Raw genomic sequence first — 16,356 nt, forward strand, 5'->3', positions numbered from 1 at the left:
TCGCTACAATGCTCACTCCCAACCCAAGCGCTGCAAGGCGCAAATGCACCAGAAACATGATTGTATTGACATGATAATTACAGACGTTATTTAAGTTGAAAGGCCGCCATCTCATGTTAAAAAATAAAACGGTAGGATTTTTCAAGAGTGAATAAAGGCAGACTCACTAGTATTCCGAATCCACTGTGCACTTACAAAGACATTGCTCAAATGTGTGGCTGCTAACAGAAAATATCTCAAATTAACAGCAGTAGTAATAGTATATATGTCAAGCTCAGGCTGCAATAGTTACACAGCCAGAGTAAACACTGCAGAATCAAGTGCCCAGTGTAATATTCCAGTAGGCTTCTGAGGTGGGAAGGACCGAAAGCCTCTGTTGCTCATATATTCTACTTCTGGCACCAGATTAACAAATGCATTTACACTAACCTGAAGATGTTTCATTTGTCTTGAAACTAAACAGTTTGCAGGGAATCTTTCCAAACTATGGGCTTGCAAAATAGCGACTTCTCCTAGCAACCTCCCACTGCATCACCTTCAGGAAATGCACGTTCTATCTATTGCTTTAAAAATAGCCCTGATTTAGTGCAGTGGATGTGCAGCATCTCTTCCCTTGGAATAACACAGGTCTGAGCAAAGCTGGGCTGTGGTAGTATCCTTAACCCTGCCCTGAAGAAGAGGAACTTACTTTCCCTTTGCAGTTTTCTACGACCATGCAAGATACTGCCTGCTTGTCCCAACCCAACGAAAAGCTTGTGTATCCCCTTATCTCTAAGCATAAAAATATGAGAGACACAGAGACACCTCACAGGCTTACTAGTGAGCAGAACAGAAGAATTATGCTTCATCAGGCTGGAGTGTAACTTATTTTATTGGATAAACCTCTGAGTATAGAAAAGCCACGAAAAAGAAACACCTTGCAGAAGGAAATATCCCGAAGTGCTGGATGGAAAGTCAAGCTGACAACCCTCTGTAAAACCATCAGAGTTAGAGCTGCTGAAGCAGAGACTCTCTGCCTGCATTAGCTTGGGGCATCCTGACAAAGCAAATCTGTTCCCAGCTATGTCCATGGGATATCTTCCTCCTGCCTCTCCATCCCCTAACACTACTCAATCTAATACTCTGCTCATCAGTGTAATTAAGGGAATTAAGGCAAAAGCTGCACTGAAGCCTGAGAGCTACGTCTCTGTGCATGATTTCATAAGGAGGATACATCTCCTCGGAACTCCAGGTCCCAATGACGAGCCTGATCCTGGGGCCACCTAGACCTTGGTCCAGTCAGAGACACAGAATAGTTTAAAACGTGCTCTAATCTGTACTCTTCTATCCTGGTCCTCTAAAATGGCAACTGGCAATCCCCAAAGTGTGCACGTGCTTTGATTCACCCGCTTCCCTAAGCCAAAGTCAATGGTGTCTCCTACATGAGGTACTTCTATGCAGCGAAAATATCCAGTCACATCTATTAGCTTTAGAAGATAATGTTCCCCAGTGCAAAAACCTTGACCAAAATATCAGGCAAGCACATCCTGAAGATTTTGGTTGGGTTCTATGTATTTTTTAAGTCTTTGAAAGAAACATTTTTATATATACTCCAGGAAATCAGGCTTTTAAACTCTGCTGAAAGTAACAAATACAGAGCTCACAGAACAGTTTGTATGGTTTTTGGTTTTTTTATAAAAAAGTATTGTCAACAAAATTGGAAGGAAGTAGTCTGTAATTTCAGGCTATTGCAAATTGTTAGCTGCCTTGCCCACACAAAGTGATTTAACTGGGGGAGTGATACTTCCCAGGAAAATGAGCCAGTAATGGCATATACAGCCCACTATAGTGAAATTTAATTCTCCATCCTAAATTCTTGCTCATAACAGTTTCCTTATAACAACTTTTCAGTGCCCAAGTAATGCGAATATAACCCTTTGGCATTTACATTGACACTAAGATGGGGCAATGCTACTGGCTCTATCATACCTGTTTTGTGTCTAAAAATAGAGACTTTTTCTCCCTACCACCTTTCACAGACAAAAAGGGTTTCACATTTAGCTTGCGTAGGGTGAGAAAGGGCAGCTGGGCTATGCTGGAGTTTTTGGAGGCAAAAACTGCACTGACCTATTTTGCAGTTTGAATGAACACACAAGTGGTAAGGGATTTTGTTCCTGCTTTCAAAACAGCAAGATCAGAGAAGAACCAAGAGAGCTACACAGACAGACAACTATGCATCAGGAGGGCAACAAATGAAGAAAGGTAAGAAGAAACATCACTTCTTGCTTGAGAAGCAGTTCAGAAGCCTGTGGAGCTCAGCTCTGCACAGCTACAGAAACCATTCCTCATATGCTATTAGGACAAGTTAAAAACGAACAAACATTTAAAGAGTAACAGCAAGTAAGCTTTACCTCCTCAGAGAAGGAAAAGCTACCCTGAGCTAAAGGTATACTGTTGAATTTTGTGACTGATAAGTTATTAATACCAAGTACAGAAAATCTGACAGTATGATGATGAGGCAGAAGAACGACTATCTAGTGACCCTGTTTTCTTAGTACCTTCTTAGCATCTTTTGTTAGTAATCTTCAAGGACATTGCAAGCACATGCGGGACGTTTTTTTTTCTTCACTTTCAAGGGACAGCCTGAGACATCTGCATTGTCTTTGCAGTGCGGTGCCTCAAATCAGCATATTTTAATGATGGGGAAGGACAAAGGCTGATTATTTGCATTATTTTTCATGAGTTTTTGTACTTACAATTGGGCTAGCATTGATGTAGTCTGAGTTGTCGTGGCTATTTTCAGCTTTCAAACATATCCTGGAATGATCATCTGCAAAGGCAAAATAAAGAGAAGAAAGTTTCTATTTACGTTTTTCTACCCATTTTATCAATATCAGATTAATAAGCATTTCAAGACAAGCCAACAGTGTAAATTCCAGATAAGATATTTTCTTCTGATTCCTAACTTAGCATAGCCCTCATAGAGTCACAGAGTTGCACCTTAACTCAGGAATGAAGCTCTTCGAGATATTTCAGAGGCTGAGTATCAGAAAATGTGTTCTCAGGAGATGTCCCATAATGTGTTGCAAACACTCATAGGAAGAAGGGGAGTCTCTGTTGCTCACAGAGTTTAAGATTTAAACTAGGAAAATCACTGGAAAGTATTATAGAGAACACTCCTTTGTTTGCAGGGTCATAAAAGAAGTAAACTGATGAACTTTCTCCATCTGGCTTCTCTATAAAATGAATGTCAGAAACATCAAAGTACACTTCAGAGCTGGACAGTAAAATAATCTGTCCTGATCAAAGAACAGTGCCGCGCAGTGCTATTCCAGTGACATGGGAAAAACAGTATGACTTGGAGATGCTCCTAGGAGACGCAAAATGCAGATAACATCTACATTTAGAAGTAGGACCGGAGCGCACACAGATGGTCCTACACTATCAGTAATGCAGCTAGTTCAGACACCACTAGAAAGGAAAACAGAGCACCTCTGGATATAGGAGGCGCGCTCGTGTTAGCCCTTCGTCAAGATTCTGTTACCACTTCTTCACTGGCACTTCTACCATGCTGGCTCAATTGCATTTACCACATGTGCACCCAAAGGTCTGCAGTCCTTTCTTTGACTGTAGAATACATATAATGGGTGAATTTCATTCGTCTGTATTTAGACAGCGACAATGCAGATGCCTGCATCTGCTCCAATCATCTAGACTCACTTTCTGCCAACACTTTTAGGTCATGAGTCCTCTCACCCTAATTTAGCTGTCTAGAACAGGCCAGATGAACTGCACTCTAGAACTGCCTATTTCTTTTCATTGACTATAAAAAGAGTCCAGATAACCAGATCATACGCAGATAATGTATGTGAGAGATGTCTAAATCTTGACAGATGAATCTCAAGCAACTTGTATCTGACACATAACTAGCGCAGTTTATATTTCTCAGAGAACCTACCCTGAACTGTGTATTGTGGAGACAGGTCTTGGAGCTGCCCTTTCTGTAACCCTCTACAGTTGAACACGGATACTGATGTTTTGAAGGGATCTTTCCACCAACTATTCAAAGAGCCAAGGCGTGAGGGTCTACTGATGCTAGAGCATGCCTCTCTTTGCATCTTGTCTAGTGGTCCATGACACCATTCTTCAAAGCAGTGGAATTACAAATTGGCTTTTTTAATTATTAAATACTAATTATTATGTTAATAATAAAGAACAACAGAAGGGATATTAAGCATCATAAGCACTACACAACAGAGCCAGAGAGTTTGGGCTCTGCTTACATTTATTCACCAGGAATGTCAAGGCAGTTCAATACGTGAGCAAAACAAAGGTGTGCTTACACCACATAGACTAGAACTCCATATTCTAAGATTTTATAAAGTGTTATTTGCAATCACTTGATCTCATCAGCAAAATTTAACCCATGAATGTGAGCATGCTGGAATAAGATTAGAGATGCCCAAGTCATGTCAAGTGAATGAAGAACCATTCTTTCCTGTTCACACAAAATTATTCCTCTGGCAAAGTTTCAATATGAGGACCACGAAGCTAAGAAAGGGAACATACACACCCATACTATTCACTTCCAGCTTCACTTTGGCCCTGTAGCACAAAAAAATTCAAAATATAAAAAGAACTTGTGACATCTGAGATCTTGTGACTACCCAAGATCGGTTACAGACTGCCAGAGTGCCTGAAGAAGGACTGTAGCTCTGAAACTTTTGGGCTACAGTAGACATGCAGTTTAAAGACACTAATTGTGGTCTGGTGACAACGGTGAGACTTTTCATTTACTCCCAGAAAAAAGTATGCGAAAAAGGTTGTACATGTGCTTTCTGTATAGAGAATTTGCACCCACGTGTGCTTAAGTTGCAGCATTGAGTGTTCATATTGACAATGAACAGCTTGTGCTTGTCTATGCCTGTTACCACCTCAAAGCTCCTAGGAACCAGCATAATAGCTCTTCAGAAACACACAAAAAATGTGGACAGCAGTTTGTTATGTTAACAATAAGCAACAGTGGGGAAAACGCTGGGTGTACAAAATTCTTTTTGTAAACTGCATATTGATTATGCTCCAAGCAAGCAGAAAGGAGCAGGAGAAGCAGCAAATAAAAAGAGGAAGGAAGAGGATGACAGAAAAGGAAGAAATCTAAGATCCATCTAAAAAGCAAGCTAGAAAGATGAATAAAGAACTAGGACAGCAGAAGGAAGGCAATAAGGAAGTGAGAGAAAAGGGCAGGCGCTGTTACTAGCCATTGTAATCTGAGCAAGATACAACTAGCCATCTTTTCAAACATCTACAACAGCTGCTGCTGAATGCTGAACTACCTTGCATTTGCTATTGGTCCAGCCAAACCAAAATAGGAAGACATATTAAATGTGTAGACGGATGTGTGTGCCAGAGGGAGGCTAACTAAACAAGAAAGTTACCAGTAATCTATAGCCGAGAAGAAACACAACACAACATGTAATCTTTCTAAAGGAAATACACATGAGTTTGCAGTATATAAAAACTCAATTTGTAGACTAAGAAACCTAAATGTGGTGTCTCCATACAGACATCTTCATGTAAGCTAGGTTACAGTTAATGAGGCCTAGTTGGCTAAACATGAACATCTCATGCCACGTGAGAAACTAGACAATATACGACATCACATAAGGATAACAGATAAGACACAAAACAGGTATGACCAAGGACACATATGTGATCAGCTTCTGAAAGTCGCACAGGATATCCCAGGGCATCAGTTTAGCCTGACACAGAAATCTGCATTTGGCCACTGCATTTGGCTAGCTCCACGCGGGTGCCTCGAAAGCTGCAGGCGCCTTGACCGGTACTAGATTCCACTGTAACGGTTGTCTGAATCCAGGCCTCACAGAGCAGGACAAATCCCCCAACCATCAAGTTGGCACGTTCTGCCTCTGCAGTCTTTCTCCTCCTCTCAGGTTTAGACTGATTTTATTTCACATATGCACACACACATGCACAGAGGCACATATCAAACTGCTAAACAGAACTACACTGAAGTGAACAAGAACTACTGAGGTATAAAAGCGAAGCCGTCTGAAGACTGTGAAGATCATAATCTTCTGATCATAGTTATTTTGTCCATAGGTTATTTGCCCACAAAGGACCTCTTCTTAGATCTGTACTGAAATCTAGTTCATTTATTCCAGAGCACTGCTCGTATAGATAACGCACACACACAGAGCAAGTGCTCTCTGCTGAGGTGCTCTTGTCCTTGGGTGCAAGTCTCCTGACTGCATGCAAGCCTCAGAACGGCATGGGCATGCCCCGCCAGGCTCTGCTTTCCTTTCAGGAAAATCAAAGCACACACGTAAGCACGTTGCTCTAATATATACCAAGACCAGTGGACACAGCTATGGAGGACAATTAATAGAAATCACCATTTTTCCAGGTGTCAGCTGCAAAAAGTTGTTCACTAAAGGAGCTGTTTGAAGCATATATATAAAAAGGATATATATATATATAGAATACATCTGTAAACACACAAATAAAAATATACAGTATTGACCCTACGAGATGTTTTTACTTTGCAGAAATGCAAGCAGGGAAAATTAAGTCTTAAAAGCTTTTTTTGACATCAACGAACTGAACTGACAATGTTTTCATGCAGAAAAGAAGGTATTCCATAACCCTAAGTTATCCCAACCTGTTTGCTGGTTGGATAAAAAGATGTACTTTTGTTCATCTATGATGCCTGTGTCATTAGACCTGTTAGAATTTTTTTTTAATTAGTAATTAAGTGTAATGTCAAGGTGTTCTGACAGCAAATATTTCACATGTTTGTAAGAGCAGAAGATAGGCATAAGAGTAAACTGTGATGAAACTGTGAGCTTGAAGGTAGTATTAATACAGAAATGACACAAGTTGTGCAATCAGTCAAAATTAATAACCTAATATTTTAAGATTGGTTAAGAATAGAAAATATAAAGCAGATACAAAATGATATTAAAGCCTCTTTGAAGCCTTCCTAAAATGACATCTTTTCCAACTGGTGATCTTCTTTTACCTTGTCAAGGTGATTATGAATATGAAAGGGGTAACAAAATGCTACCAAGGCCTTACTCTCTGAAAATACTTTGGATTGCAGCATATCAAAAGCCTATCAACTTTGCTTCTTAATTTATGCTGAAGTAAATCTGTGACTTTTTGCTGTAGTTTTAATGTCAAATCTAATTAAAAAAAAAAGTGGGCTAACTGGGCTCCTTCGCCTCTCAGTCTAATCTTAGAGTCTATAATAACCACCATCTTACCAAAATGTACTGTTGTTTAAACTGTATGTCACACTTCTTCACCCACCATCAAAGTAGTTTGAGGGTATAACATGACAGCTGTTTACCAGTGCATAGTAACTTCGGAAAGTAAGGACAGGCAATTTTGCGCAAATCAGTCAAAAAAGGAAAATTCCAAATACGCTAACAGCCACAATAGAATTTTCCACATTGTAACAAAGCCAAGAAATAGCATTTTTACTCTTATATAAGTTCTAAGGGATTTTAAATGTGCTAAAATACTTTTAATTCAAGCTTCCGAGAAATTGCAGCCACCCCGGCCATGTCCAAACGCCTTCAGGAGCAGTACTCATTCAGTCTAGGCTTGGCGGGAAGGACGGACATACCAATATACCATGCAGTAAGCCAAGGGCAGAGACTTGCAAACTGAAGGCAGTGTAGGCTAAGACAATCACACGGTACCATGCCATGAAAAGAGGCAGACTATCTTAGCCTTAAAAATAGCTCAGCGCTGTAGCGTGGCATGACACCCAAGCTAAAAATCTCTGCTCCGTCGCACTGCCACAGTCACAGAGCTGGCACAGTCTAGGCTGAGGGTTCCTGCATTACTGTTCACCCCATCTTGCAGAATACACCAGCATCAGCTTTGGCAAGACCTACCGTTCCCATGCTGCCTCCAGTGCAGCAGCCAGGAACAAGCTGGTTTAATTTAAGAGCAGAGACCTGGAACAGCTTAAGATGCTCTGACTGTAAGTCTGCATTGACAAAAACCCTTTAAGCAGGAAGATCAGTTGGATCAACAGACATTATCACAGAGCAAATTTCACTCTCTGTCATGTAGGTAGGCATTATTTTCTCGGGGTAGGAAAAAACACAGAAATCTGGCACTCCTTTAACTTCTGTGGTTACTCTTTTAGAACTTTTCAACAAACCTGATAACTAAACCCACCGAAGTTAACAAAATGTTGCTGTTTACCCCAACAGACTTTTGATCAGTGCCATATTTACTCTGGAGAATTTACATCACCAAACTATTATACTCTTCTCCTAAGCTGCACAGTACTGGAAAAAGATCCTCCATATTAACAAGAAAGCCAAACCCTACTGAAATAAATATGCAAGCGTCGATGGGCTCAGTTAAATAATCATGTAGTTGCAGTCTGCACTCTAAATTTGGCTCTGACATTGACTTAATGTATTACCTGTCATTTCCCCATTTCTAAAAGAGGAATAGCACCTACTCATGGCTCTCATAGGGAAAATTAATGTTTCCAGGGCACTTTAAAAATTAAAACAGCTATACATTTTTGCCAAGCTACCCAGCTGGATTGTGGGCACACTGATTGAGAACATTTTTGTCACTGTGGTTTGTGCACGTATTCTCAGTTTCAGTTTTGTTTCACTGGTTGCTTAATAAAATGTGTAGCCCATACCAATGTAATCTATGCAATACATATATTTGCATAGGGAAAATATATTGCTTTATTTCAGGCTCACAAAGGTGGCTGCTTACAGAAAAGAGCAGATTGTAGGAACATAAATATTAGCTGTGTTCTTTTCCTCTTTCCATCCAAAGCCCAGCAGAGAGAGAAGCCAGTTTGCAAGCTTATCCACTGAAGCCTAAAGGGGCTCATTCAGTACAGCTGAGTATCTGATAAACAGATCATCTAGCTCTGATTATAGACTGCTGGTATTACTGTTGGATGGACATGATACCAACTTGTCTAAACCCAAGCCAAACTTCTACTGAATGGCTACAGATGCTACCCTTGTACAGCAACTATGCTCCCGTGTTGAAAAGCACTCTGGCTATTGAATTTCGTGAGACACTGCAGCTGCAGCAGCAGTACTGTGTGACAGACATCGTTAGGCATTTCATAACACATATGCAACTTAAAAGGAGATAAAACTGTCTGATATGACAACGGGACATGCAGGCAACCAATATTTATAGCTATGATTTTTAATGCACGCATATACTGTTCTGTACAGTGCTTGCCTGTCAACTGTAGCTCTCAAAGTACTGTGCAGAGGACATTAAGGAAAACATCACAAACTTAAAACACAGTCACCCAAATTACAGTGTACATACATGGTACTACAGCCTGTGAGCGATTCTTCTGGATGTTTTCCTCTCGCTGTGCAACGGTGGTGGCATTGGGTTCAGCCTGGTAAGCACAAAGAGCTTCCCACTCTTTCTCCAGACGATTCTTATTTTTCAGATGATCTTCCATGTAGGACTGGAATTAAAAGAATATCGTATTAAGCACTGACCTATTCAGACTCAAAGCTAAACTGAAAGCATACATATCAGGACAGAAAACAGAGATGGGAAGAACTAATGTGTAATTCAGGGCTTCTATAAATAAGTACTTGCTCAGAACTTGTTTCCAGCTTTCCAAACTGTCAAAAACTCAGATTCTTTATCCTAAAGAGAAGGAAGAACTAAAAGCAGAGCAAGGGGGTTCTGAGCCTTAGGGACAAAATACACCCAATCTTATTGTTAAATGATTGACTTAAGCGCGTTTATTTTAAGCTCATTTTTGTCATACAAATTAAGAGCTCTAACATGTAAAGGTGCTAGCTTCACTGAGAAGAAATGCTTGAAACCCCAGCCACCGAAGCTATTTCTTCTTCAGTATCTAGGAAATGGAAGTACAAATGTCTTTTTCGTCAGGTGACGAAAAGAAGCAAAAGTCCATTGGAAGAATTACTGATCAACAAAAGCTCAAGTCTATCCGAAGGCTTTTAAACTGAAGTCCACGTACATATACAAGTTATAAGAAACCTGAATTATCGACAGTATAGCTATTGAAAAGAACTAAAAACTTGCTAAGTGGATAATATTTTAATGATACAAAAAAACAAAATATGTCTTCTTCCACTACTTGGGAGATTAACAGGGTGAAGGTAGAGAAAAAAAAAATTCCAGCAAGGATCTGGGGACAAGTTTTGGAGATGGGGAAAAAGGCAATTTCTCTCGCTGTCTTGTTTCTCCTCCATTCAAACACAACGGAGGGCAGGAAAACTGACCGAGGAGGGCAGAAGAGTATTCATCTTCCAGTCATCCATAGGGTGGTTCAGAGCAGCGGAGAGGATAGCCAGGTTCAAGGCCCAACCACTACTTCTCTTTCCTTTGGATGCTTCCTCCCTTTACAGAGCAGTGGTTATCACAGCTGATTTAAGGTTTGCAATGGAGTCTGGCCATATGGATTTTTCAGATTAGGAAAAATGTTCTCTGCTTGGGCAGGTTTATGGGTGCTGCAGTCATGTCTTTGGGATGCAGGGTTGGAGGGCGAAAGGTGTCAAATCGCCCCCGGACACTTTGTCAGTCTTGCTCGAGTTTCCTCTTGGCCTCAAAAGTCAGTCTGCATGATTGGACTGTAACAGGCTGGTCTTGGCTGGCAGATGACTTCCCAAATTAAAAGTTTTCATTGCTCCTGTTTAAGATGAAGTGTCACAGCTGTACTACTGGGTCACTAAGAACTCATACTGCACGTGGACTGCCACAGAGAGGGCCCTGAACTGAGAATATGATGCTAATTAGTAAATTTCGTCAGCAGTGCCAGGAATGATGGACCATCAGAGTATATTGGGGTAGGTCTTAAGTTTTTGCAGCTCTCATAGGGCTGAGGATTCAGTACAGCACTGAATAAGGCATTTGGTTCCAAAGGTTGCCAAAAGTGAAATAAAACCCTACTCCTTCATCCCGTGGCCCTGAAAATCACAGCAAGTAGGTAAGGGGAAGAGAGCGGAAAGGAGGAACGATGGGGAAGAACTGAAATCTTCCTCTAACTTTTAACATTAAAATTAAGAAAATTATCACCTGGTACTTAAGTCTATTTGTACAGCAAAATTACCTTTCAGAGTGCGTCCTTTCCTATCAGGCTCAGCAAGAGAATAATTTCATATTACGCACAGTTAATATTTGTAAAATAAATGGCATTCTACCTTTACAAGGTAGGTTGAAGTTAATGTCCTTAAACAGATTTTTAAAAGGACAAACCGGTTAGGGGACAACCTCAGGGTCTGGAAGGAAGTCAAGAGCAGGGCTGCAGACCCCTACCTGAGGCCCAAGCATCAAAGCGGCTTTTAGTTAAAACCGCTCAGCCAAAGCTGTTCCTTTCGAAGCGCTCACTAGTACAGTTAATTCTCCAGGAATACCTGTCTAGAAAATAACTCCTGGAAAGGATTCACTGAAAAGTATAAAAAGCAGTTTAATTTCTTAGAAAACCTTTTACATAGACAATCTCCATTATATCAAATTGTTCTTCCCGAACATATTTTAAAGAAGAAAGGCTATCACGTCCTATCGGATGGTTTTTCAGAAGGTGTCAAAAGCTTTAAGCCTGCCTTCTGCCAAATGTAAGCTAGGCTAAAACTGTCACTTCATCATGCTTCCCACAGAACAAGCAAAACCGGGTACTGTTCTCTCTTGCAGATTGAACATTTTTTTAGCTCAGCAAGAGCCGCTGACACACAGCTTTGTTTTCTGCAAGGTTCGTTGCGTGTGTGCATCTTTACCCGAGAGTTGTAAATCAAACCTGCTACGGAAAAGCAATTCAAGAAGTGATGCTTCCAGGAAAAAAAAAAAATCCGAATGTTTCTTTAAGGACAATGGAATATATTGGATTAGAAGAAAGGTTTCTAAGGGACGTAAAAACCAGAGTAGTGGCCTAGATACAATCAAAACATCTGCAGTGTGATTGCTTAGGTTCCAAAACGAAGGAAAAAGCATGGGGCAGGGCCCTGCTCTGGCTGATAGGGAGCTGGCACAGCCCCGCCATGTGTTAGGGGAGTGGGTCGGCTACAGCACCTCAGCCCTTCACCCGACAACTTAACGGATGGAAACCGTCCTCTGCTCGTTTGCTCGCCGCTGCCAAATGGCTGTTGCTACCGGGGAAGGGAGGGAGGCTAAAGAGCCCTTTTTGTCCTCCTGGTAAATCTGCGCCTGGGCATGTACGTTGAACATAATCAAAAAAAGATAATCCCTCCTAAGCACAGAACAGTCGGCGTATACAGAATTTTTATGAGGAAGACGAGGAAAAAATAGTGAAATCTTGCAAAACTACTGAGCCAACATCCGCAGCTTCAGAAAAGCTGTTTAGCATGTGACAGCCAGAGATCAGGCAGTCAAGGACCAACCCGTAGCATCATTTTAAGCCACACTTACACAACCTGATTCATTTTGGTCTGCCCATCACCAACGTCCCATAGACTCCATGGACGTCTTTGCAGATATATGGGTCTGCCAGCACCAAATCTCTCCAAGACACTGAGAGATCCACGAAGCTGGACGAAAAGCTCCAGGAACACCTGACTCCTAAAGCTGGGCTGTAAGTAGCAAGGAGCTTCCTGGCTGGCTCCAGCTTGTCTATTTGAGGATCTCAAACACTGTATCTTAAAATTAGAATTTTGTATTTTCTTTTTAAATTGGTAAACGTGATGTAGGTAAGCTGCTCTGACTGCATACAAATTTTTAAATAACTCATCTCTCTTTTCAGAAAGGAATACCCTTTTGACTTCTACCTTACTTTTTCAGGGAATACTGAGTGTAAATACAAATGAATGTACAAATGAAAATACACTGAAATCTTAACTTTGACCCGACAACCACTTTCCATGTAGTGTCAACACCGAAGGCACATGGATCAGATTCACAGGACACTTCCTGACAGATCTTGAGGAGGTGTTTGGCTATTTGAACAGACCTGTGGAAAGCTCTGTTCAGCATGAACATCTGCTTTACACACGTTTAAGCAGCTACTGCGAAAGAAGCTTCCTTGAAAACGTTTGGAAGTCAGACAATTCCCTCACAGTTAAGCAATCTTTCACTTACAGTCCTTCAGAGCCCCTACTCTCACCCCCACTTTGCTAAACAGGAGCTCAGTGATTCTGAAATACTCGCATGGGAGCGCTCGGATGTACATTAAATTGAGTGGAACTTCTGATATTTTAGAGATTACATGTCTGCTCAGATCCACTCCTTAATTAGGATGTTTTCATCAGACATTCTGAAGCGTTTGCCCGGTACAAAAGAAATTCATTACCAGCATGTCAAACACACATGAATTTCACTGTCCCACAGCAGCAGGCCAAATAAAGAGCTTGCCACCAGTATTGCTGCAATGCTCCTCAAAGCTGCTGTGAAAGGCAGAGGTCTGGTCTCACCAAGGTGTGCACAGCTGGATCTGCCCTCAGCAGAGAGCCTGTAATCCTGAGCACGTGCTGCTGCTTAGATAAACACTGTCCACTAGGCCAGATCTCCCTAGGTACCTCGATTTTCATTAAATCTTCATTTTCCTTCAGCAGAGCCTCATTTACAAGAACAACGGTTAGCCCAGTTTACACTTTCTCTTGTATGCACAGATGAGATAGTCTTGCTACTAAGAGTTTTAAGGGGAAAAGGAGCATGCAAAGTCACCCTCTCTCCTATCCGTGTATGTGGAGAGGGGGATATGTTTTAAAATATATTATTTTCTCAGTAAAGATTCACAGGTAAACACAGTGAGGCAGGCCAGTTCTGAGGCAAAAGATGAGCTCTCAGCCAGAGGATGAAAAACTGACCCAGGGAAAATGAATCTCTGGCCAAGAGAAGTGGTACCAATAGCACATAATAAAGACAGATTCAGCATGCTTGAATAGAGACACAAAGGCCTGCTTTGGATTCAGTAAAGAGTCATGAGACCTCAGTTGATGATGTCATTTGATGTCAAACTGCTTGTTTTTCTCTACTCAAGGAGTGGCATCCAATGTGTGCTCTGTGGATAAATTAAAGTTGACAAATATCAAAATTAAATTTTAATTGTCTGGCCAATCTCCACATACCTTCTTCAGAGATACTATGAATTGCATCTGCCAAGAAACTTGTTTTAAAAACACCTGTTGTATTAGCTGATGCTCAGCTATTACAAAAAGCAATTATTTTTGACAATGCACTTCCAATATGGTGCTTGATTAGACACCTCTTTTCATGACTGAGGATGTCTCTTTCAATAAAAAGACAGGCAACTCTTATATCGACCGACCTTGACAGGTTTAATCTAATCTCAAATGTCAGCTTAAGAAGTAGATGGGACATGATCTTAATCCTCGCGCACAGTGACCACTCAACCTTTCACCAACAAGGTGAGAGCCATTGCTTTCCAACAGCTGCTGCTTTTTCTGAAGGTGCAGTGAGGAAACCGAAATAAGAACCTGATGGAGCAGAGCCTGATGCTGCTGCTCTCCGCCACCCTGCTTTGGTGGGGAGTAGGAACATGGCTGAGCACATGAGCGTTCCTGTTGCCAGGCACGTAATTTTCTACTTCTCCAACAAAGAAAATTAGGTCTACCTCACCAGCTCCAGTTGCCCTCTAAACTCAATGGTCTTCGCATTCACTCTCTGCTCCTTCTGCTGCATCCTCCCTGGTCATGACCGAAAAAGGGTGCTGCCCAAAATACAGTAAGGGTGGGAGAAACTTTGTACGCCCTCTTGGCATTAAACTTCCAGAAGAAATCAGTTCCTCCAGTGCACACATCCTTAGCATCTCTTGTTTTCTCCACCTGGATCCCCAGAACTGCACAGCACCTTCTGCAGCCCCCAGAGAGAGGCGTTGCCACACTGAGACAGTGAGAACAGAGAGGACCCTCCGTGGCTGAGCACCAGAGCTAGACGCTGCCACGGTGCCATCATTTGATGCTTCAGAAGGAATCTGGATAGTAGAGAATCGGCCTTAGGCATTATATAGCAACTGCAGTTGTGTGCTAAATACTAAAAGACAGTTCTTGAAACGATTCATTTGTTTTATTATTCTCTCCAACTGACTTAGGGAAATTTTTGCAGCCTTTTTTTTTCTTTCCTTTTTTTTTTTGTTTTGCTTTGTTCCTTGTAGGAGAACACCCTAGCTTTTTTGTCATTCTGCTTAAACCTCTTTATCTACCTCAATATTTTTATCTCATCGACTGGAGGCAAGAGGAATTCCTTTCTGCGTAAACCCAATTTACTTGCAAGATAGTATATGTTTCTACCTGCCCTTTTTCTAGTTTAATACCTGATCGCTAGTGGCTTCGCGGTGATCAGATATCCACACTTCGTGCACACACACAGCTGGAAGAGGCCTATCTGAATATTCATTTCCAGGCCTCCAAATAATAGCTTGTTTCCTGTACCTCACTAACAAACTTTGCTAGTCTACTTTAATGTGCTCTATACCTAAAGTGGAGGCTAAACCACGGTTCATTCAGATTGTTCTGAGGCAGCTGCGACAAACCATTTATAAACTCCAGTTCTCATAGTTTTTCTTCTTTGTGTTCAGGTAAAACTCTTTATTCTCCTAAATGACTTAATTTCTGGCAAATACCTGCTGGTAAGCTTTTTCATTGCCAGCTAGCCAAGATCCTCTTTAATCTTTCCTTCACAAATCGATCTCTGATTTTCTGATAATTTCTGTTGTTCACTTCTGTCCCAGATTTAGCTATTTCCTTGGGATACTGTCTGTTCTGATCTGTACATTGTATTCCTGGGAACACCCAAACGTTTTAAATAGGGAATATTAGCCACTATCTGAACCCAATGAGATGGCTTTTGCATAGGGAAGCCAATATCGCTTTTCTCTTGCAAACTTAATTTGCTACCCATTGTCCTCAATCCGTTTCTTTCAGCCCTACTCTGCTCACACAGAATATTGCTCCTCTATAAAAATTTCCTCTTGAATAGATTTCATTGTCTTCACTGTGTAGATCCACGACTTAATGCTTCCATTCAAACTATGGACCGCTCTTCCTGGGACTCTTTTCTTTAAAGCTGATTTTATTTGTTGCACATGTTTTAAGTCTAAGGTTTTCAAGCTTTTGCATTACTCCTCTGTCGTCACCTCTTTGTAGCACTTTCCAGGGTGACACCACTTGTAAAAGTCATCATCAATTCTATCTACTTCCAGATCATTATTTAAAAACTGAATATTACTGCATCTAACACCAATTCCTGTACTACGCTACCAGACGCTCCCATATATAGCCTTTGATTGTTGCTCTTCGTGTATCATCCTTTAGCCACATTTCAATTGACATAATTGGCTTCTAAAAAAACTGACATTAATTTTTCAATTAACAATTCATAAGACAGTTTCAAGGC

General features: G+C 41.1%; 1 protein-coding gene across 3 annotated transcripts in view; it reads right to left on the minus strand.

Moving 5' to 3' along the window:
* PTPRN2 (protein tyrosine phosphatase receptor type N2) overlaps positions 1-16,356 on the minus strand; it is a 664,108-nt gene that overhangs the window by 53,128 nt on the left and 594,624 nt on the right. For all 3 annotated transcript variants that reach the window (XM_068934287.1, XM_068934286.1, XM_068934288.1), the window contains 2 exons: positions 9,334-9,481; positions 2,736-2,809 (listed from right to left, as the gene is read on the minus strand). In XM_068934287.1, coding sequence (XP_068790388.1) covers positions 2,736-2,809; positions 9,334-9,481 — 222 coding nt within the window. The remainder of the gene's footprint in view (positions 1-2,735; positions 2,810-9,333; positions 9,482-16,356) is intronic.

The sequence above is a fragment of the Struthio camelus genome, chromosome 2, assembly GCF_040807025.1.
Source record: "Struthio camelus isolate bStrCam1 chromosome 2, bStrCam1.hap1, whole genome shotgun sequence".
Taxonomy (NCBI): Eukaryota; Metazoa; Chordata; class Aves; order Struthioniformes; family Struthionidae; genus Struthio; species Struthio camelus.